Here is a 24,123-nt window from a genome sequence, read left to right on the forward strand (position 1 = left end):
AGGTTTTAAAAGGTTCAGGAAAGGAGAAAATGGGGAGAAGTTTGGAGGAAAAGGGAAGTCCAGCAAAAAGAAAATAGTGCTGGAGGCAGGCCTTGAGCACAAGGTGGGTGCCACAGGTCTGCAAAGAAGATGAGGGAGGTGAAAAAGAGGCCTTGGAAGACATTTCGACTTCTTTCTGTAGAAATAGTATTTTGCAAGGAGAATCCTGAAAACATTTGGAAGCCTAAGGTACCAATTAAAGTATGCATTCCCATTTAGTTTAGTTTGTTTTAGAAGCTGTGGCTCTCTAACTTAATTTGGAAAAAAACAAGTTTGGGAGATTGAAAGTTCCCCATAATGGCCATTGACGTTCTAAATTACTTTTGGTTAAGTCCATCCATTTAGTTAGAAATGCACAGGAGGAGGGATCATAGTCTTTAAACATAAAATTGGGATCCAGTAAGGCAGGATGCCCTCAAAGCATTTGGTAGCTGGGATCCCATTTCTTAGAGGTTTTTCTCTAGAGTAGGAAGAAAAATTCCTAAACAGCACAGTTTCAACAGTCACAGCATCATTCCAGAAGGAATCGGACCAAAGACTAGCACAGTTCCAATAGAACAGTCCAGTTCCAAAAAGAAGTCAGACCAAAGGCAAGCACAGTTCCACTAGGAACAGTCCAGTTCCAAAAAGAAATGACCACAGGCTAGCACAGTTACAATAGGAACAGTTTGGTTCCAATCAGGAGCTGGAACAAAGGTCAGCACATTTTTCATTAGGGACAGTCTGGTTCCAAAAAGGGATTGGATCAAAGGCTAGTGCAATCCCAACAGGCACAGTTCCAACAAGTATAGTCCACTCACAAAAATGGGAGTCAGACCAAAAACTGGCACAGTTCCAACAGGAACAGTCTGCTTCCAAAAAGGGGTTAACTGAAGGCCAAAGGAATACTCTCAGAAAGAACCAAGTCTTTAATAGAACCCAAATAAAGCTTGGAGAGCTCAAACACAAAGAGTGGAACTTGAAATCTGGGAGAAAATTACCCTCAAACTCCAAGGTCAGCAAAAAAGCAGTGAGTAGTCCAGTTGGCTCTGTGGGCTCTGATGAGCACCTGTTTGCTCATCAACCTTAAGGTTGTTGGGGGGTCTTCTGAGGATCCCACCTCTGATTACCAAGTAATGTTAACCTTCAAAATAAAACTGTCAGTTATTTTACCAGCAAAGTGGGTTTATTCAAGAATAACAGAGAATTGCTATTTGGGACAAACAAGCTATGGCAGAACCATAAGGAAGTCTAACAAACAAAGGAGAAGAATCTTCTTTTATCCAGAAGAGGGAGGAATTTTAGAGGAGTTGTTCTGAAGGAAAGTCCATTGGAGAAAAGCAAGAGTTTAGGGTGATGACAGTTTCTCATTGGCTGAGCTGCTGAGGTAGTTGATTTCTTCTAGGAAATGCAATGTCTTTCCCTGTTGGAATCTGTCATGGATGACTCTTTTCTGTTGATGGTTCTGTCATGATCTGCAATTGACAAGTCTTCCTGTAATTGGCATTGAGTAGTACTGCTACCCCTTCCAGCTTCTCCTTCTAGCCTCCAAATCCAGTTTAGTAAAGTGCTTTACTAAAATTCATAGTCATGGCCATTAATTTTTATCTTAAGTGTAATTTCTGTTCTTTTATCTTGTCAAAGGAGCCCCTAATGCTAGCTATTATACTAATAAGACAATTGAGAGCTCTCCATAAAGATTTTTTTTCTTTCAAATATAGCCAACTTAAAGGATCCATCATCTGGCCATTGGCAAGTAGGATCTATTAGTAGTGTCTCAAACCAATAAGCCTTTTAATGGCTTAACCAAAGATACAAGGGGCGTTCTTAGGGAATAGATGAATGATGCAGCTTCATGATCCAAAAGTTCCTAAGAAAACAAAGGCCTTCACTGTGTAGGCAGTAAGGATGGTGTTTAGTAAAACAGTGTCCCTGGTCTTCCCCCAGAACGTGAGATGCCTCCAGTCACAGGTTTGCCGATCTGTGACACCAGGCAGGTGCCACCGGAAAGGGACTTTGCAGCATTAACAAGCAACGAAGGTCGAGACAACAAAGATTTCTTATAGTCCGGGACCTCTTTATGACAAACTTCCCTGAGAGCTGGTGCAGTCAGATAAGAACTATGAGGGACTCTGTTTTTAAACAGCTGTGTCAAAACACAGGGAATCACGTGTTTTCCCTACTTTGAACAGAATAGGATGACTTACCAAGCCAAAACTTCACCCAAATTTTTAATTCCCTAAGTTTGAGTCCACAGCCTATTCAGCTATCCCCCAGATGTACACTGGTCCATACATCCTTCAGAGCTTATGCCAAGCTCTCAGGACATACAAGATGAAAGGAAAACCTCATCTAATTTTTCTTATGTGCACATTTAACAGCTTTAGCTAAGCCACGGGTCTCTTGGAGCCCAACATATTGAGGGATGTGCCATGGAGTTAGAGATTGTGTGGTGTTTTACAGTGTACCATGTTGCATGGAAGTTTGCTTGAAGTTGACAGGTGACCTAGTCTCCATCTAACCCATTCTGTGAGTTGATGGATACGATATGACCAACATATCCTAACACAGGAGTCTTTGAGTTAGGTGGCAGGCACTCTAACAGCTTTTGAGTGTGCAACCCATACCCAACTATTTTGTGGCTTTGGTTTCCAAGATGTCCCTTAGCAACACCCTTTTCCTCATGTGTATGTACATTAACAGCAAAGTTTATCTAAACAGATGCCAGTCTGGTAAGAACCATGAACTCAACAATCTGTGAGGCCAGGTTGAACAGCAGACTTATAATAGGGCCTATGCCTGCATTCTTGCCCTATGGTTTTTCCTTTTAATGACAAACAGCATAACAGACAAAGATGAGAACAAAGACCATCTCTGGGAGGAAATGGATTAATCAAACCAAGAGTACTCTACCAAATTTAGCAAGAGTTGCTAAGTCCAAGGAACTAGTTTTCACAAATATTTTCTCCTGCTAATCTAATTTAGAAAGAGGGGCGCCTGGGTGGCTCAGGTGGCTCAGTTGGTGGAGTGTCCCAACTTTGGCTTAGGTCATGATCTCACAGTTCGTGGGTTTGAGCCCTGCATTGGGCTCTGTGCTGACAGTTCACAACCTGGAGCCTACTTGCATTCTGTGTCTCCCTCTCTCTCTCTGTCCCTCCCCTGCTTGCTCTCCCTCACTTTTTCTCAAAAATGAATAAAATTAAAAGAAAAAAATTTAAAAAAAATAAATAAATTTAGAAAGAGAAATCTTGTTCCATTGGACCCTGCAGACAGAAATTCTGGGAGGCTGACACAGTAAGAAAACTTACCTTCTGCTGTATGTATGTCAAATGCCCAAGAATATCAATTGAAGCAGTACTGGGGCAAGCTTCCACAAAGTTGTCCACAAAGTTGAAGTATCCTGCTGACTTTGCTAGCTGTTGGGGAGGAAGAAATTTTACTGTGCCCTTCAAGGTTCTTCTAACTGAACTAAGAATTAAATAGGCGTGAGACAGAGCTGAAAATGAAATTTCATTTTGTATGTACAGAGAATCCACATAGACATGAGATTCCAAAGTCAGGCAAAATGAGGTATATATCTCATCCTGAACTAAGGAGAATGGTAGGGGTCTGGGACTTCAAAGGGAAGGAATACCATTCACAGGAGGATGAAAAGGAGTAAATGTTTGGTAAACAAATGTTTTCTGGGCCATTCAGAAACAATGGGACATAGAGAGGACCTTGACCAGATAGTCCATGCCAAAGTGGTCCATCTTGGGAAGGTCTGACATTGGCCCTTACAGAGATAACTCACTGTCTGTAATGAAAATGATAATTGGAATTATTGAGATCACCTAGGGAAGGTAGGAAGCCAGAGACAATTCTCCAATGCAACAGCGTTTAAGTGATGATCACTAGTAGAAACTAAAGGAAGAGTGCTTTCAAAAATGAGGGGGCATTCAACACTGCTTTAGATACTCCTCAGCAGTCAGGTAAGATGAGAACTGAGAAGTATGCTTTAGACTTAACCAAAATGTTGATGGCTTTGGAATGAGTGGTTTTATGAGAATAGGAGTGGGGAAGTAAAGATAACTGTAAATAAATACAGTCATTGGGAAGTACCATGGAGTTGAATTGGTTAATTCATGTATTTTACAAAGGGAAGGTTTTGAGTATGTCTAAATGCTGGAGCTGAGGGACCAGTGAGCCAAACTGTATATAAAGAGGGAGAAGTTAAGTAACTGAATAGAGTCCTAGAGGACTGGAGGTTTGCCTGAGGAACCTGTCTCTGATTGGGATGCATTACAGTGTGTTTGAGAAATGTGTGGAATTGATGTGGGCAGACATAGGTTGGAATCAAGGCATCTCCACTTTCTAACTCTGTAACCTTGGCTGAGCTGCTCATTGTCTTAAGTGATTATGGCTGTTTCTCTTATTGAGCACTCTTTATGCTACAGGCACTAACTAATGAAATCATTTTGTGGGTTTTTTGTGTGTGTCGGATTTTTGTTTTGTTTTGTTTTGTTTTGTTTTTACATTGGAGAATGCTAAGGCTATATAGCCTAGTGGAGAGAACATGTTTGTTAAAGTAACTTAGACCACCGCCCAAATCTAAGCAGGAAATTGAGAAAATCCTTCTATGATAATTTACTTTTTTGTGTGTGTGAAGCAGGAAACAGAATACAGCTGAAGCTAAAGGGAAAGGTGGGATAAGCCCACTGTATAAACCATGTAAAGAAAGGAAATTCAGAATAACCAAATATTTATCTACTTTAGATAATCCTGTCAGTGATGTCATGGAGTTGACAGGTTTTACTTTGTATTAGGCAGGACTCTTGGAGAGTCCGGTACGGAAAAGCCAACTCAAACTTCCTTAAATAAAAAGAGACTATTTTGTCTCAAGTCACTGAAAAATCGTCAGGTGGAACCAGAGCATCAGAGTGTATCCTGCCCTCCTTCTTCTCCCCTGTCTTCCTCCCCATATTTCATCTCTGTTTTCTTTGGTGTTGGCTTCACAAGACTGACTGTATCCTTGTAATGACAGAGATGGACAAAGTAGCACCAGCCTACAGCAGTCCTAGATTGGCAAAATCTCCCTAATGAGCACCTCTCTCCTTAATTGCTCTAGAGAAGCACCAAGATTGACTCTGATTGGCCAAGCATGGGGCATGTTTCCACTCCTAGAAATTGGGAATAGGTTTGGTGATGTACACCCCCCCCCCCCAACACACACACACAATCTCTCCCACTGATTTAGGAGCGGGAAGGATCCCCAAAGAACACAGCAGATCCTTTCACTCAAAGAAAGGATGCTGGGCAGGGGAAAACAACACACACTGATTATCTGTTTCCATGTTCTGCAGACTGGAAACATGTTTTCTTATAGTGTATTTGTACTTACAAATTTCTTACTGAATATTTTTTCATTATTGCTAGAATTCCTTACAGGGATATAATGAACACATCCAGTCCATGAAATGTGACATTCTGAAATTTAAAGAATAATGATTATTCACATTTTTCTCTTTTTTATTCCTCTTATTTGGTGATGTTTCTTTTCTAAGTCAGGTAATGCATGTATACATTTCCACCTTCTCTTAGAGGAGATTTAGAAAAAAGAAATAAGATTCACCTGAATATGAGTTTATTGGACATAAATCTTAGAAAATCAAGTTGATCTTAAAAACAGCAAAAGTATTCTGAATCTGGCAAGTAGCTGGAAAAAGGCAGCCACATCCTTAGTACCTATGTTCTCTTTCAGTTTCTTAGCTCTTTAGCATTTTCTTTGGGTGAGTGGCCATATTAGTCAGAGTTCAGTGAATAAAACAGAAGTCACTCTAACTATTATTGGCATGAAGGGATTTAATTCAGGAAATTACATGTATACAAAATAGACTAAGGTGAGTTCTAGGCTGGGCCTCTGAGGATAATTTCTAGAATAATGATCTACCTGAGAAGCTTTGGGGAAGTTGCTGGAAGTTCAGATGAAGACATATACTTGTAGCTGCAGTCCAAGGCGAGGAAAATGAATGAAGACACCACCACCAGTTAACCCTGCTCTGATACTCAGAAAGCTAGAAGGCTCCCAACACTGAAATTTTGATCTCCACAGCCATGCTCATTAGTAGAAATACCCACTGTGAGTTTACCTTTCAGATCTCAAATGAAGGTATGCATTCATAGTCTCTAACTCACATGCAAAACCCTAGCTACAAGGGAGTCTGGAAATGTCTACTTAGCTTTTCCAACCAGAAGGGTGGAATAGAGGTTGAACAAGCCAATCCACAGTTAATTATCACAATGGCTGAGGCATTTTCTTTGTTTTTATGTTTTCTGGCAGGAGTAGTTGGTGGGAATAGGCAGAGGAAAACTGAAGAACAGTTGCTGCTTGAAAAAGGAAATGTCGAATTGCAAAAGCTTAACTCTTGGAGTCATCCTGAGCCTTATTTCAATCTTTCTGTTTCCTTACAGACTTAGAGAAGTCACTATAACCAGACCGATATATCAGTGTTTCTGTGGGTCATCAACAAGAACTGGCATATTGTTCCTCATTCAGTTCTAATGGTGTTCATTGTAATGGAATTTTGCTTCTAGCAGGGCATGTATCCTGAAGGCATGGGCCACAAAGGCCAATGTCATTATTCTGTCAATATAGTGAATACTATGCACTCAGATATAAGAAAGATTAAAATGTGCCCCCAATGCTCTTTATCTACATGTTTGAGGATGTTAGGGGGTTGGAGGTTGTATAGAGGTGAGTAGGATAGAGTCTGTTTCCTAGGGGCCTGGTTATTCCATATGCCATTTTACAGATGAAGAAATTAAGTTATTAGGGGTTAGCAATTTTTTTTTTAATTTCAATTTCCAGTATGTCTTCTTTTTTTTTTTTTTTTTATTTTTTAATATATGAAATTTACTGTCAAATTGGTTTCCATACAACACCCAGTGCTCATCCCAAAAGGTTCCCTCCTCAATACCCATCACCCACCCTGCCCTCCCTCCCACCCCCCATCAACCCTCAGTTTGTTCTCAGTTTTTAACAGTCTCTTATGCTTTGGCTCTCTCCCACTCTAACCTCTTTTTTTTTTTTTTTTTTTTCCCTTCCCCTCCCCCATGGGTTTCTGTTATGTTTCTCAGGATCCACATAAGAGTGAAACCATATGGTATCTGTCTTTCTCTGTATGGCTTATTTCACTTAGCATCACACTCTCCAGTTCCATCCACGTTGCTACAAAAGGCCATATTTCATTTTTTCTCATTGCCACGTAGTATTCCATTGTGTATATAAACCACAATTTCTTTATCCATTCATCAGTTGATGGACATTTAGGCTCTTTCCATAATTTGGCTATTGTTGAGAGTGCCGCTATAAACATTGGGGTACAGGTGCCCCTATGCATCAGTACTCCTGTATCCCTTGGATAAATTCCTAGCAGTGCTATTGCTGGGTCATAGGGTAGGTCTATTTTTAATTTTCTGAGGAACCTCCACACTGCTTTCCAGAGCGGCTGCACCAATTTGCATTCCCACCAACAGTGCAAGAGGGTTCCTGTTTCTCCACATCCTCTCCAGCATCTATAGTCTCCTGATTTCTTCATTTTGGCCACTCTGACTGGCGTGAGGTGATATCTGAGTGTGGTTTTGATTTGTATTTCCCTGATAAGGAGCGACGTTGAACATCTTTTCATGTGCCTGTTGGCCATCCGGATGTCTTCTTTAGAGAAGTGTCTATTCATGTTTTCTGCCCATTTCTTCACTGGGTTATTTGTTTTTCGGGTGTGGAGTTTGATGAGCTCTTTATAGATTTTGGATACTAGCCCTTTGTCCGATGTGTCATTTGCAAATATCTTTTCCCATTCCGTTGGTTGCCTTTTAGTTTTGTTGGTTGTTTCCTTTGCTGTGCAGAAGCTTTTTATCTTCATAAGGTCCCAGTAATTCACTTTTGCTTTTAATTCCCTTGCCTTTGGGGATGTGCCGAGTAAGAAATTACTGCGGCTGAGGTCAGAGAGGTTTTTTCCTGCTTTGTCCTCTAGGGTTTTGATGGTTTCCTGTCTCACATTCAGGTCCTTTATCCATTTTGAGTTTATTTTTGTGAATGGTGTGAGAAAGTGGTCTAGTTTCAACCTTCTGCATGTTGCTGTCCAGTTCTCCCAGCACCATTTGTTAAAGAGACTGTCTTTTTTCCATTGGATGTTCTTTCCTGCTTTGTCAAAGATGAGTTGGCCATACGTTTGTGGGTCTAGTTCTGGGGTTTCTATTCTATTCCATTGGTCTATGTGTCTGTTTTTATGCCAATACCATGCTGTCTTGATGATGACAGCTTTGTAGTAGAGGCTAAAGTCTGGGATTGTGATGCCTCCTGCTTTGGTCTTCTTCTTCAAAATTACTTTGGCTATTCGGGGCCTTTTGTGGTTCCATATGAATTTTAGGATTGCTTGTTCTAGTTTCGAGAAGAATGCTGGTGCAATTTTGATTGGGATTGCATTGAATGTGTAGATAGCTTTGGGTAGTATTGACATTTTGACAATATTTATTCTTCCAATCCGTGAGCAGGGAATGTCTTTCCATTTCTTTATATCTTCTTCGATTACCTGCATAAGCTTTCTATAGTTTTCAGCATACAGATCTTTTACATCTTTGGTTAGGTTTATTCCTAGGTATTTTATGCTTCTTGGTGCAATTGTGAATGGGATCAGTTTCTTCATTTGTCTTTCTGTTGCTTCATTGTTAGTGTATAAGAATGCAACTGATTTCTGCACATTGATTTTGTATCCTGCAACTTTGCTGAATTCATGTATCAGTTCTAGCAGACTTTTGGTGGAGTCTATCGGATTTTCCATGTATAATATCATGTCATCTGCAAAAAGCGAAAGCTTGACTTCATCTTTGCCAATTTTGATGCCTTTGATTTCCTTTTGTTGTCTGATTGCTGATGCTAGAACTTCCAGCACTATATTAAACAACAGCGGTGACAGTGGGCATCCCTGTCGTGTTCCTGATCTCAGGGAAAAAGCTCTCAGTTTTTCCCCGTTGAGGATGATGTTAGCTGTGGGCTTTTCATAAATGGCCTTTATGATCTTTAAGTATGTTCCTTCTATCCCGACTTTCTCAAGGGTTTTTATTAAGAAAGGGTGCTGGATTTTGTCAAAGGCCTTTTCTGCATCGATTGACAGGATCATATGGTTCTTCTCTTTTTTTTTGTTAATGTGATGTATCACGTTGATCGATTTGCGAATGTTGAACCAGCCCTGCATCCCAGGAATGAATCCCACTTGATCATGGTGAATAATTCTTTTTATATGCCGTTGAATTCGATTTGCTAGTATCTTATTAAGAATTTTTGCATCCATATTCATCAGGGATATTGGCCTGTAGTTCTCTTTTTTTACTGGGTCTCTGTCTGGTTTAGGAATCAAAGTAATACTGGCTTCATAGAATGAGTCTGGAAGTTTTCCTTCCCTTTCTATTTCTTGGAATAGCTTGAGAAGGATAGGTATTATCTCTGCTTTAAATGTCTGGTAGAACTCCCCTGGGAAGCCATCTGGTCCTGGACTCTTATTTGTTGGGAGATTTTTGATAACTGATTCAATTTCTTCGCTGGTTATGGGTCTGTTCAAGCTTTCTATTTTCTCCTGATTGAGTTTTGGAAGAGTGTGGGTGTTTAGAAATTTGTCCATTTCTTCCAGGTTGTCCAATTTGCTGGCATATAATTTTTCATAGTATTCCCTGATAATTGTTTGTATCTCTGAGGGATTGGTTGTAATCATTCCATTTTCATTCATGATTTTATCTATTTGGGTCATCTCCCTTTTCTTTTTGAGAAGCCTGGCTAGAGGTTTGTCAATTTTGTTTATTTTTTCAAAAAACCAACTCTTGGTTTCGTTGATCTGCTCTACAGTTTTTTTAGATTCTATATTGTTTGTTTCTGCTCTGATCTTTATTATTTCTCTTCTTCTGCTGGGTTTAGGCTGCCTTTGCTGTTCTGCTTCTATTTCCTTTAGGTGTGCTGTTAGATTTTGTATTTGGGATTTTTCTTGTTTCTTGAGATAGGCCTGGATTGCAATGTATTTTCCTCTCAGGACTGCCTTCGCTGCATCCCAAAGCGTTTGGATTGTTGTATTTTCATTTTCGTTTGTTTCCATATATATTTTAATTTCTTCTCTAATTGCCTGGTTGACCCACTCATTCGTTAGTAGGGTGTTCTTTAACCTCCATGCTTTTGGAGGTTTTCCAGACTTTTTCCTGTGGTTGATTTCAAGCTTCATAGCATTGTGGTCTGAAAGTATGCATGGTATAATTTCAATTCTTGTAAACTTATGAAGGGCTGTTTTGTGACCCAGTATATGATCTATCTTGGAGAATGTTCCATGTGCACTCGAGAAGAAAGTATATTCTGTTGCTTTGGGATGCAGAGTTCTAAATATATCTGTCAAGTCCATCTGATCCAATGTATCATTCAGGGCCCTTGTTTCTTTATTGACTGTGTGTCTAGATGATCTATCCATTTCTGTAAGTGGGGTGTTAAAGTCCCCTGCAATGACCACATTCTTATCAATAAGGTTGCTTATGTTTATGAGTAATTGTTTTATATATCTGGGGGCTCGGGTATTTGGCGCATAGACATTTATAATAGTTAGCTCTTCCTGGTGGATAGACCCTGTGATTATTATATAATGCCCTTCTTCATCTCTTGTTACAGCCTTTAATTTAAAGTCTAGTTTGTCTGATATAAGTATGGCTACTCCAGCTTTCTTTTGGCTTCCAGGAGCATGATAGATAGTTCTCCATCCCCTCACTCTCAATCTAAAGGTGTCCTCAGATCTAAAATGAGTCTCTTGTAGACAGCAAATAGATGGGTCTTGTTTTTTTATCCATTCTGATACCCTATGTCTTTTAGTTGGCGCATTTAATCCATTTACATTCAGTGTTATTATAGAAAGATATGGGTTTAGAGTCATTGTGATGTCTGTATGTTTTATGCTTGTAGTGATGTCTCTGGTACTTTGTCTCACAGGATCCCCCTTAGGATCTCTTGTAGGGCTGGTTTCGTGGTGACAAATTCCTTCAGTTTTTGTTTGTTTGGGAAGACCTTTATCTCTCCTTCTATTCTAAATGACAGACTTGCTGGATAAAGGATTCTCGGCTGCATATTTTTTCTGTTTAGCACACTGTAGATATCGTGCCAAGCCTTTCTGGCCTGCCAAGTTTCAAAGGAGAGATCAGTCACGAGTCTTATAGGTCTCCCTTTATATGTGAGGGCACGTTTATCCCTTGCTGCTTTCAGAATTTTCTCTTTATCCTTGTATTTTGCCAGTTTCACTATGATATGTCGTGCAGAAGATCGATTCAAGTTACGTCTGAAGGGAGTTCTCTGTGCCTCTTGGATTTCAATGCCTTTTTCCTTCCCCAGTTCAGGGAAGTTCTCAGCTATAATTTGTTCAAGTACCCCTTCAGCACCTTTCCCTCTCTCTTCCTCCTCTGGGATACCAATTATGCGTATATTATTTTTTTTTAGTGTATCACTTAGTTCTCTAATTTTCCCCTCATACTCCTGGATTTTTTTATCTCTCTTTCTTTCAGCTTCCTCTTTCTCCATAACTTTATCTTCTAGTTCACCTATTCTCTCCTCTGCCTCTTCAAGCCGAGCCATCGTGGTTTCCATTTTGTTTTGCATTTCGTTTAAAGCGTTTTTCAGCTCCTCGTGACTGTTCCTTAGTCCCTCGATCTTTGTGGCAAGAGATTCTCTGCTGTCCTGTATACTGTTTTCAAGCCCAGCGATTAATTTTATGACTATTATTCTAAATTCACTTTCTGTTATATTATTTAAATCCTTTTTGATCAGTTCATTAGCTGTTGTTATTTCCTGGAGATTCTTCTGAGGGGAATTCTTCCGTTTGGTCATTTTGGAGAGTCCCTGGCGTGGTGAGGACCTGCAGGGCACTTCCCCTGTGCTGTGGTGTATAACTGGCGTTAGTGGGCGGGGCCGCAGTCCGACCCGATGTCTGCCCCCAGCCCACTGCTGGGGCCACAGTCAGACTGGTGTGTGCCTTCTCTTCCCCTCTCCTAGGGGCGGGATTCACTGTGGGGTGGCGTGTCCCGTCTGGGCTACTTGCACACTGCCAGGCTTGTGTTGCTGGGGATCTGGCGTATTAGCTGGGGTGGGTAGGCAAGGTGCACGGGGGCTGGAGGGGCAGGCTTAGCTCGCTTCTCCTTAGGTGATCCACTTCAGGAGGAGCCCTGTGGCAGCGGGAGGGAATCAGATCCGCTGCCGGAGGTTTGGCTCCGCAGAAGCACAGAGTTGGGTGTTTGCGCGGAGCGAGCAAGTTCCCTGGCAGGAACTGGTTCCCTTTGGGAATTTGGCTGGGGGATGGGCGGGGGAGATGGCGCTGGCGCCTTTGTTCCCCGCCAAGCTGAGCTCTGCCTTCCGGGGGCTCAGCAGCTCTCCCTCCCTTTGTCCTCCAGCCTTCCCGCTTTCCGAGCAGAGCTGTTAACTTATGACCTCCCAGACGCTAAGTCGCGCTTGCTGTCGGAACACAGTCCGTCCGGCCCCTCCGCTTTTGCCAGCCAGACTCGGGGGCTCTGCTTGGCCGGCGAGCCGCCCCTCCGCCCCGGCTCCCTCCCGCCAGTCCGTGGAGCGCGCACCGCCTCGCCGCCCTTCCTACCCTCTTCCGTGGGCCTCTAGTCTGCGCTTGACTCCGGAGACTCCCTTCTGCTAATCCTCTGGCGGTTTTCTGGGTTCTTTAGGCAGGTGTAGGTGGAATCTAAGTGATCGGCAGGACGCGCTGTGAGCCCCGCGTCCTCCTACGCCGCCATCTTCCGGAACCTCTCCAGTATGTCTTCTTTATCCATTCATCTGTTGATGGATACTTGGGCTGCTTCCATAGTTATATCCCCTTGAGTTAGTGTTTTCATGTTCTTTGGGTAAACACCCAGTAGTGTGATTACTGGATCATAGAGTAGTTCTATTTTCAACTTTTTGAGGAAACTTCATACTGTACCAGTTGGCTGCACCAGTTTGCATTCCCACCAACATTCCCACCTCAGTGCATGAGGGTTCCTTTTTCTCTACATCCTTGCCAACACCTATTTTTTTCTTGTATTGTTGGTTTTAGCCATTCTGACAGGTGTGAGGTGATATCTCATTGTGGTTTTGATTTGCATTTCCCTGTTGATGGGAGATGTTGAGCATCTTTTCATGTGTCTGTTGGCCACATGTATGTCTTCTTTGGAGAAATGTCTGTTCATATCTTCTGCCCATTTTTTTAAAGTTTATATATCTTGAGAGAGAGAGAGTGCATGCAAGCAAGGGAGGGGCAGAGAGAGAGAGGAAGAGAGGATCCCAAGCAGGTTCTGTGCTGTTAGCATAGAGCCCAACACAGGGCTCAATCTCATGAACTGTGAGATCATGACCTGAACCAAAACTAAGAGTCAGACGCTTAACCAACTGAGCTACCCAGAGGCCCCTCTTCTGCCCATTTTTAATTGGATTATTTGTTTGGTGTTGGGTTGTATAAGATCTTTATATTTTTTGGATATTAACCCCTTATCAGGCAGGTGTATCATTTGCAGATATCTTCTCCCATTCAGTAGGTTGTCTTTTAGTTTTGTTGGTGGTGTCCTTTTTTGTGCAGGAGCTTTTTACTTTGATGTAGTCCCAAAAGTTTATTTTTGTTTATGTTCTCTTGCTTCAGGAGACCTATTTAGGAAAATGTTGCTATGTCTGATACCAGAAAAATTACTTCCTGTGTTCTCTTCTAGGATTTCTATGGTTTCAAGTCTCACATTTAGGTCCCTAATCCATTTACTTTATCTTTGTGTATAGTGTAAGAAAGTGTTCCAGTTTCATTTTTTTTGCATGTAGCTGTTCCAGATTTCCCAGCACCATTTGTTGAAAAGACTGTCTTTTTTACCATTGCATATTCTTGCCTCCTTTGTTGAAGATTAATTGACCATATAATCATGGGTTTATTTATGGGCTCTTTGTTCTTTTGATCTCTGTGTCTGTTTTTGTGCCAGTACCATACTGTTTGGATTACTACAGCTTTGTAGTATATCTTGAAATCTGGGATTGGGATACCTCCAGTTTTGTTCTTTTTAAAAATTGCTTTGGCTGTTCGGAGTCTTCTGTGGTTCCATACAAACTTTAGGATTGTTTGCTTTAGTTCTGTGAAAAATGCTGTTGGTATTCTGATATGGATTGTATTAAATCCATAGACTTCTTTGAGTAGTATAGACACTTGAACAATATTTGTTCTTCCAATCTATGAGCATGGAGGGTCTTTCCATTTCTTTGTGCCATCTTCAATTTCTTTCATCAATATTTTACAGTTTTCAGAGTACAAGTCTTTCACCTCTTTAGTTAAGTTTATTCCTAAGTATTTTATTATTTTTGGTAAATGGGATTGTTTTCTTAATTTCTCTTTCTGCTTCATTATTAGTGTATAGAAATGCAATGGGTTTCTGTACATCGATTTTATATACTGTGACTTTACTGAATTCATTTATCAGTTCTAGAAGTTTTTTGGTGGAGTCTTTTTAGTTTTCTATATATAGTATCATGTTAGCTTCAAATAATGAAAGTTTTACTTATTTCTTACCAATTTGGATGCCTTTTATTTCCTTTTTGTTGTCGGATTGCTGTGGCTAGGACTTCTAGTATTATGTTGAATAAAAGTGGTGAGAGTGGACATCTTTGTCTTGTTCCTGACCTCTCCTGAGAGCATTTCCCCACTGAGTGTGATGTTCACTGTGGTTTTTCATATAACGCTTTTTTTATGTTTTCATATAATGCCTATTTTATGTTCCCTGTAAAATTTTGTTGAGGGTTTTTATCATGAATGGATATTGTACTTTGTCAAATGCTTTTTCTGCATCTATTGAAATGATCCTATGGTTTTTATCCTTTCTCTTATTGATGTGATGTATCACACTGATTGATTTGCAAATATTGAGCCACCCTTGCATCCTGGGAATAAATTGCAGTTGATTATGTTGAATGATTTTTAAATGTATTGTTGGATTCAGGTTGCTAATTGTTGAGAATTTTTGCATCTATGTTCATCAGAGATACTGGCCTATAGTTCCCTTTTTTGGTGGTGTCTTTGGTTTTGGTATCAGGGTAAATGCTGACTTCATAGAATGATTTTGGAATTTTTCCTTATGGGAATGGTTTGAAAATAATAGGTATTAGCTCTTCTTTAAATGTTATGTAGAATTTGCCTGTGAAGCTGTCTAGTTCTGGACTTTTGTTTGTTGGGAGTTTTTGATTATTGCCTCCATTTCATTGTTGGTAATCAGTCTGTTCAAATTTTCTATCTTCTCCTGCTTCAGTTTTTGTAGGCTACATGTTTCTAGGAATTTATTCATTTCTTCTAGGTTGTCCAATTTGTTGGCATATAGTTTTTCATAGTTCTCTTAGAATCCTTTGTATTTATTTGGTGTTTGTTGTTATCTCTACTCTTTCATTTGTGATTTTGAGTTCTCTACCTCCTCTCCCCCCGAATCTGCTAGAGGTTTATCAATTTTGTTGACCTTTTCAAAGGACCAGCTCCTGTTATCATTGATCTGCTGTATTGTTTTTTTAGTTTCTATATCATTTATTTCTGCTCTAATCTTTATTGTTTTCTTCTCCTGGTTTTGGGTTTTGTTTGTTCTTCCGGGTTATTTACACTGATGTGGGTGTTATCTAGTTGTATCTATGGAACAAAATGAGGCTAGGATCCTCCTACTCTGCCTTCTTCCCCAGAAGTCAGGGGTTAGCATATTTGTCCAAGGTCACACAAGTAGGAAGTGGCAGAGAAGTAACTTAGACAAAGACTTATCCCTGAAACCATTGCTACCCAAAGTGTAATCCATGGACCAGCAGGTTTGCAGCACCTGGAGCTTGTTAGAAATGTTGATTCTTAGGCTCTGTTGCAGACTGCCTGAATCAGAACCTTCATCTTCACAAGATCTCCAGGTGATTCTTGGCTTGTTAAAGTATGAGGAGTCTGCTCATAGCCACTCTGCTGATTGAGACTTCCTAACCAGGAGTAGCTTTCTCTGTGAGGCAGGTGCCCTAGAACTTGGGTTCTGTCAGTAATTTGATGAAGCAGAACCTGTCTTCCTAGGGGAAAGTGCTCATTTTTTCATTTTTGCCTTTAATAAGTCTTTCAGTCTGTGCATTATGACATGTCAGAGGGAGAAATGGGAGTTTTCAAGCTGTTCTTCCAATAGTAAACTCTAATCTTTAATGTTCATGATGTAAGTCAAGCACAAATGTGAGCATTTCCTCTTCTGCATAGCAATAAAGGTAATAAGCAACAAAACGGTAGGGCACCCTCCCACTAAAGGAAACCAAAGAATTGATAGTGTGTATAAAGAACTGAGAAAGCATTTTAAAAAAAGAATCTGCTTTTTTTACATTCTTCCATTTCAGAAAAAAAAAATCCAAAATCAGTACAAAGCAGTTTCAAGATGCCTACACACTGACTTTGTGTGAATGCCCCAACCCCAGCCTGCATTACAGTTATTGTATTAAGGGGTAAGACACAGAAATAAGGTCAGTCTTATTGTACAAAGTAACCTGTGTTGATAAGCAGTTCAAATTCAAGACTTCAGTTCACAGTACTTTGTAGTTAAAGGTACTTAAGTTTGTAGGTTGTAGCTATAACACCCACTAGTAAATCATGGGGTATGATAGACATTGAAGAGTGAGACAGAAGGTCAGTGAGAATCAAAAGAAACTATGCCTCCCCATCTGTGAAATGAGGAAGTAAAACTAGATTTCTGTACTTCCTTCCTACTTTATTTAATGTGTTATGATTCTACATAACAAACAAGTGTAATTACAAAAACATTTAACAAGCACTTCCGAATCATCTCATTTACTCTTTACCAGAACCTATGAGAGGGGCATTTGAGTGGCTCAGTGGGTTGAGCGTCCGACTCTTGATTTTGGCTCAGGTCATGATCCCAAGGTCGTGGGATTGAGCCCTGCATTGGGCTCCATGCTCAGCGTGGAACGTGCTTCAGATTCTTTCTCCCTCTGTCCCTCTCCCCTTGCTCATGCTCTCTCTATATAATTAAAAATATATATTTTTTAAAGAACCTGTGAGGTTCCTACTATCAGTCCTGTTTTATAGATGAGGAACCTGGGGCACAAACATGTCAGTCACTCACCAGGTTTTATTCTAGGAGCAGAAGCCAATTCACACTCAGCAGTGTGGCTCGAGCCTTGCTCTTATACACCCTGACCACTCGCTTCCTCTCTATGGCAAATATGCCTCTGGCTTCTCAGCTTTTGTTGCTGGTGCGGTGGAAGCACCATAAGCAGAAACGAGGCATTTCCCTTGAGTGAAGAGCCCTTTCCATAAATATCCAGGCTACCCAGTGACTTCTAAAGCAGCTGTCAACATCAGCTGCACTTTGAGTCATGTGGGGAGCCTTGAACAGCACTGATGCATGGGTCCCATCCTGAGATTCTAACAGAGTCTATCTGGCATGTCTAAGCATTGGGATTTTTTAAAATTTTATGTTCCTTAGAAATTCAAATGTGCAGCCCAGGTTGAGAATGACTATTCCAAATTTTCCGGGAACGGGGTTGGTTCTGAAGGCAAGTTCTACCTACATAGGATCAGGTACTCCTCTTACGTCAACCATTGATATCTTAATCCAAGATTTTAAATTCTGTTACTTCTATAAAGTGAGTTCATCTGTGTTTGACAGCACCATCTGTTGTTTTATCTAAACATTTTTCTTTCTTAGAGTCTTTTAAGTATTGCAGTATTTTATTACACTACTGGTAAGAGTTAAAAGAAAGGGAAAGAACACAAATTGATTCCTACTGAAAGCATCCATTACATTATTTTACTCTTTGGGAATAACTTTTTCACAAATGCTGATTATGATTTTTGGTTCATTCTATACAAGATCTGGTAAGTAATATCATTATGTAGACAAAACACAGTGGATTTTGTATTTAAAAGTATAAATTAGCTATCATGCCATCCAACCACTTTTTTGATTAAGTATTAGTTATCATATGGTAAGTTCCACAAGAACAAGAATCAAGTCTGTGTTACTTCTGTATCTCTATCGCCTTCCATAGACGTTGGCCTGTAATAGGTACTTTAACAGGTTATGACTATTGAATGTCAAAATAAGTGAATTATAATAGCTTCACATAACGAAGAAACCCAAACTATTGCATACTTCTACCCAAAAATGACCATAAAAGAAAATAAATCATACTTTTGTTAAGATCCTCTCCCATTCTTAGAGGTCAGATAAAAGGTATGGGGAGGACTGTGGTAATGATAGAGAATTTGTGTGTGCGTGTGTGTGTGTGTGTGTGTGATTTTTTTTTTAAATCAAGGTATAGTTAACACATGGTGTTAGTTACAGGTATACAACATAGTAGACAAGTCTATACATTATGCTGTGCTCATCACAAGTATAGATGCCATCTGTCACCATAAAATGCTATGACAGTATTAATGACTGTATTACCTCTGCTGTACCTTTCATCCCTGTGACTTACACATTCCATAACTGAAAGCCTCCATCTCCCACTCCCCTTCACCCATTTTCTTGTTTCCTCCCCACACCCCCTTTCCCTCTGGCAACCACCAATTCTCTGTGGTCATCTGTCTCTGCTTTGTTTTTTATATTCCACATATAAGTGAAATTATATGGCATCTGTCTTTCTCTGACTTACTTCACTTAGCATAATGTGCTCTAGGTCCACCCATGTTGTCACAAATGGCAAGATCTCATTTTTTTATGACTAATATTCCACAGAACGTAAATACCGCATCTTCTTTATCCATTCGTCTATCAGTGGACACTGAGGTTGCTTCCATATCTTGGCTATTGTAAACAATGCTGAAGTAAACATAGGGGTGTCTGTGTCTTTTTAAATTAGTATTTTTTTCTTTGAGTAAATATCCAGTAATGGAATTATTGAATCATATGGTATTTCTAATTTGAGGAACCTCCGTACTATTTTCCACAGTGGCTGCACCAAGTCACATTCCCACCAACAGCACATGAGGGTTCCCTTTTCTCCACATCCCTACCAACACTAACTTGTTTCTTGTGTTTTTGATACTAGCCATTCTGACAGGTGTGATAGGTGTGAGGTGATATCTGATTATGATTTGATTTGGATTTCCCTGATATTTAGTGATGTTAAGCATCTTTTCATGTATCTGTTAGCCACGTGTGTCTTGTTTGGAAAAGTGTCTATTTAGGTCCTCTGCTCATTTTTAATTGGATTATTTCTATTTTTGGTGTCAAGTTGTAGAATTCTTTATATATTTTGTATATAATCCCCTTATTGGATGTTTCATTTGCAAATATCTTCTCCCATTCAACAGGTTGCCTTTTCCTTTTGTCGGTTCCTTCACTGTGCAAATGCTTTTGATCTTGGCATAGTCCCAATAGATTATTTTTGCTTTTGTTTCCCTTGCCTGAGAAAACCTGGCCAGAAGAATGTTGCTAACTAAGGCTGATGTCAGAGAGATTACTACATAGGTTTTCTTCTAGGAGTTAGGATTTCATGTCTCCCATTTAGGTCTTTAATCCATTTTGAGTTTTTGTGTATGGTGTAAGAAACTAGTTTTCCCAGCACCATTTATTAAGACTGTCTTTTCCCTGTTGTATATTTCTGCTTCCTTTGTCATAAACTGGTAAGTTTGGATTTATTTCTAGGCTCTCTCTTTTGTTTCATCGATATAGGTCTTTTTTTTTGTGCTTGTACCATAGTGTTATGATTATTATAGATTCGTAGTATATCTGGGATACATCCCTTTAGCTCTGTTCTTTCTCAAGATTGCTTTGGTTTGCCATCTGTTGTTTTAGGTAAGCTTCCTATAAGAGGTCTCATTTGTATGTGTATCCCCAGAGTCTATTACCATCCTTAGAAGTTTTACTTCCAACTGGAAGAAACAGTTAAACTACATCTATCTCCATTTCACAATGACAGGGTGTTAGCAGAATATTCACTTAAATCTATCTACTGGTTATTGGTGAATTGAATGCTTATCTGCTAAGCTCTGGATAACAAAAGAAGTAATGTCATCCCTATAGTTTGAGACTTTTTTGTGAATGTTCTAGAAGAATGAATAGTAGGAAATTTTATCTGATCTCTGCTAACATGGGTCTGTTGCTGCCCATTTCCATGCAACAGACAGCCTGAGAGATGGCATCAGAAGGGCAGAGACTGATGCCCATGAGCTCCACTGACTTATAAAATTTGCACTTGACTCCTTTACTCCAGGGTCCTCGTTAACCATTCCCTGGCTGGTTATATACTTTGTGGCACCTTCTCCACCCTCACACTGTGCTAGACCAGTTTTCTCACTCTGATTTGTGTTTTATAATTCACTTATTCTTGGAGGATTTAACCATGAATCCTTTCACAACTGTCCCTCTAGATAGGTCTGTTGTTATCGCCTTTGCACACCTGGCCTCAGCCACTGGTACTCAGCACTCAGTGCTCCCCATTCTAACAGCTGGGCCTTTCAGAGTCAGCAAAACCTTTTTTTTTTTTTTTAAGAGAAAGAAAGAGAAAGAAAACACTTGCCATTTGACCAGAAGCAGGAACTACTAGAAGAACAGAGGCCTACTAGCTTTTTTTTGCGATAGCTACTATTTTGAAATCATTCTGAAGTTCATTTTCTTCATCTCTTTGAACCTTGCCTTCTCCTTGGTGGTTGAGCCATGACTGGACCCTACCCTTAGGTGTTATAGAATTGCCTGTAATCATTTACTTTATGCTACCCCACCTGATCACAACTTTCATATGTTCCTGTTTTCTTAGCCCTCAGGTTGTATTCATGTGGAACCCAGCCACCTATAGCATTTCACTCTTTTCTTCAAAACAAAACAATCTGTTAATCCCAGTCTGTCTTCCCACATTGTCCTTTCATAGGTTAGTGTACTGGAGATCAGTTCTCAATAAGATATTTTCATTTAGAGTAGAAGGCTTGGTCTTATCCTTACTCCCCTGGTCTGGACAATTTAAAGCATTCCCACTTACATCTGCCCCATATTCCAAAATAGTCTCAACCCCAAGGGCAGGACCCAGCGTGTGGTTGTGGCAAGTAATCTGTAACCAACAACAAAACGTCAGTGTTTGTAAATGGATCCCATTACTCTACAACTGTCATTTCTAGGCATTCCTGTACGATTTTTTAAGAGGGAGAGAAAGGGGTAGAATCCCTGGCGTCCTATAAAGCATTGGCATGATGTCCAGTGCAAGTCATTTATGCCATCACCCTAGCCAGGCCACAGCTACTGACACTCTGAGTGATTACACACTGTAGTAATTAATCTGGGCGGATCCTTGGGACTGTGAATAAGAGGTTCACAGCCACTGGTCTGTCATTAAAAACTACCAATCACATTTCTTTGGGTGGTAATACCTGTCTGATCTTCAGAGAACTAAGACTACAATTCGCTATATAATACCAAATAGAAAACTATTAATTTACTAGACAGTATATTTTGCATTGGAAAATTATTCGGGCCAGTGCATGCTGTGTTATCTGAGCACTACATACATGCCTTATTTTTATTTATTAGATTGTGATAAACCAGCTAGAAAAGGTTCATAAAATTGCTTAAATCTAAACAAAATCCTTTGGTGAAGAAAATATTTTCAGACTGGTCAATTCTGCCAGATCAGTCCTTGGTGATCAGTAATGACACATGTCATATCCAAAATACCTTCTAAGAAGAAAGCAACTTTGCCCTAAGAACTTTTACTCTTTGTTCCATGGTATCATTGCTAAACGACATCTCTCAATTTGTAGGCATCTTGAATAAACCATCTTTAAGATCATTTTCTTTTGACATCAACTGAACAGTAGAGCCCAAAGGAAAAAAAGAAAACCCTCAATCATATAAAATAAAAACCTCAAATACTTTAGTTTGGCTCCATGGAATAAAACAATTCAGGTTATAATTTTAGAGTTTGTTTCACATATATAATGTGGTGTTACTAAGCAATGAACACTTTCATAAAAAATTTATTTCACACTTTTATACAAATATCCACAGGTATTTTCTAATCATGAAATAATTTTACAGTGCTAGTTAGTATTAAAATGTATCAAATGCAAACAGACCAGTGACTTGACTTGAGATGACATTTTTAACAATAAACACCACTACATTCTTGTTTCATTGTTGTTGAACCGCCCTTCCACCTCCTCCCTCCCTTTTATTCATTTTTTTTTATAACAAAGGTCTGTAACACTCAGAATACCAGCTTCTTAGCAACCTAGAAAGACAGTGCATTAGGTTACAAGTTACCTAAGGAAGAAATTGAGATTTCAAACACTGGTATGACCGATTTTAGAGAAATTTTTGTAAACAAAGTATCATTTGTAAAACTGTCTTTGTGAATGAAAATCCCAAAGTACAACAAGAGTATCTTAAGGGCATACGATTTCTGAAAAGAAAAAAAAAAAAGCTCCACAGCAAAAATGGCACATATAGCTGTATTTTGTTCTTTTGAAAGATTGAGACACTGCTTATACTATATGCAAACAAATTAGCACCTGCTTGCTATTATTCCCCATATGACAACATTTTGAAATTTTTTTAAATTCAGCTTTACTATCTATTCAATCTCTGTTGAATGTATAAAAATGCCACTTCATTCTTATAATTAAGCCATTTAAAATTGTGGTTAGTGCAGTCCCAAAGTAATTTGGGGGAATACAGATTAGGGGAAGAAACGAAGTTAAAGACAGAACATTGACTCACTGTTTCCAACATTTAAAAACTTAAAAGCCATGATGTTCTGACTTCCGGTATCAGATACTCAGTAGTCTCACGCTGGATCAGTCTGGATCTGCCAGAGGCACCCACCATTTCTTTCAAGTCCTGATTATACAATACTTGCAGTAAGGACTAAACTGCACTGAAGTTCAGCAAACGAACACATTATTTCCAAGGGTTCCTGAAAGTTACAGCACAAAATGCAGGACACATCACACAGGGCTCCAAACTCAGAAATATCCACTGTGTGGTAAGGATTAAACCTCTATGGTTAATTTCTATTTCTTAAACATTTTGGGTCTGGAGGAAGGCGTGAGGGCTGTCATGAAGGGAGATGCAGTAGGAACTTTATAAGGAATGTTTTTTGGTTTTTTTTTTTTTTTTTTTTTTGCAGTAAATCCAAACCAGTGACAATCCAGGTTCTAATTCTGATGGTTTAATCCAACTGGAAGAGAATCTTTGGCCTGTCAATAACAAAATGGTTTATAAAGAAGAAAAAATAAATACCATATACAAGTAAGTATAACTAGCATTCAAGTCTGTTGCACCTGTGTGTTTTAGTGAAAAGGAAGCATGAAACCTGTATGTTATCTAGTGTGAGTATTCACACATCTAGGAAATGGGAAAAGATGGCAGGATGGCAACATCACCTATTGCACATTTAAGAATAGCACTTTAAATCGAAATACAACTCCCCCGACAGCATAGTCTTGTGATGAGGGACAGTTAACTTGCGAGTTCTCGAGTCCTACGGGAACAACGTGTGCAGAGGCAGCGCCAGGTTAGGACGGCCACTCTGTTAGCACAGAGACCGGGAGCCCTCTTCAGCTAGGCTAAGCGGGAAGATGTCACGTGAGCGCCACCCGGCGGTCCCTTTCCCGGCACGTGTAAGTCAGCCACACCAAAACAACAAAGGCAACCCGGAAAGTTAAATTAAGGCAGTGAAAGAAAAATCCATTCCAACAGTCTTAAATTTGGCTGTGCAAAACCGGAGCCTCAGGCTACATGACCACGTCCACAGTTGAAACTGCTCAGTTCGTACTGTGTGTAGTCTGTCTGAAGTTAATATTCCAGGGATGGAGCAGCCTTTTAAGTCCGTTTTGATTTGAGTTGGGAGGGGGAGGATGCAGTTTGGGAACTGTGAAGCTTTTTCTGGCCCCCTTTAAGAGTAGCTTTCATTTTCATTCCACCTTGTGATCCACTGTTTTTTTTCAAGGTTATCATTATATTTTTCATCTTTGATCTCCCGCTCTTCCTTCCGGATCCTCACAGCATGGTATCGGGGAACGCTATCATCGTACCTAGAGCGTTTAAAGAATCCGCACTGACGAAGGGGAAAGAGAAACAGAAACAAAC

The 24,123-nt window shown here is 39.9% G+C and overlaps 1 protein-coding gene and 1 long non-coding RNA gene across 6 annotated transcripts in view; one reads left to right on the forward strand and one right to left on the reverse strand.

Moving 5' to 3' along the window:
- Positions 1–24,123, forward strand: part of LOC132671181 (uncharacterized) — a 74,040-nt gene that overhangs the window by 37,647 nt on the left and 12,270 nt on the right. For 2 of the 3 annotated variants that reach the window (XR_009606984.3, XR_013557274.2), the window contains 2 exons: positions 23,162–23,283; positions 23,984–24,097. This is a non-coding gene — a long non-coding RNA (uncharacterized LOC132671181). Of the gene's footprint in view, positions 1–23,161; positions 23,284–23,983; positions 24,098–24,123 lie in introns of those variants that run through there. The other variant, XR_009606982.3, reaches the window with a different exon arrangement.
- Positions 21,991–24,123, reverse strand: part of ITGA6 (integrin subunit alpha 6) — a 77,048-nt gene continuing 74,915 nt past the window's right edge. For 2 of the 3 annotated variants that reach the window (XM_060621667.3, XM_060621669.3), the window contains one exon: positions 21,991–24,091. In XM_060621667.3, coding sequence (XP_060477650.1) covers positions 23,930–24,091 — 162 coding nt within the window. In that variant the 3' untranslated portion in view covers positions 21,991–23,929. The remainder of the gene's footprint in view (positions 24,092–24,123) is intronic. The other variant, XM_060621668.3, reaches the window with a different exon arrangement.

The sequence above is a fragment of the Panthera onca genome, chromosome C1 (assembly GCF_046562875.1).
Source record: "Panthera onca isolate mPanOnc1 chromosome C1, mPanOnc1 haplotype 2, whole genome shotgun sequence".
NCBI lineage: Eukaryota > Metazoa > Chordata > Mammalia > Carnivora > Felidae > Panthera > Panthera onca.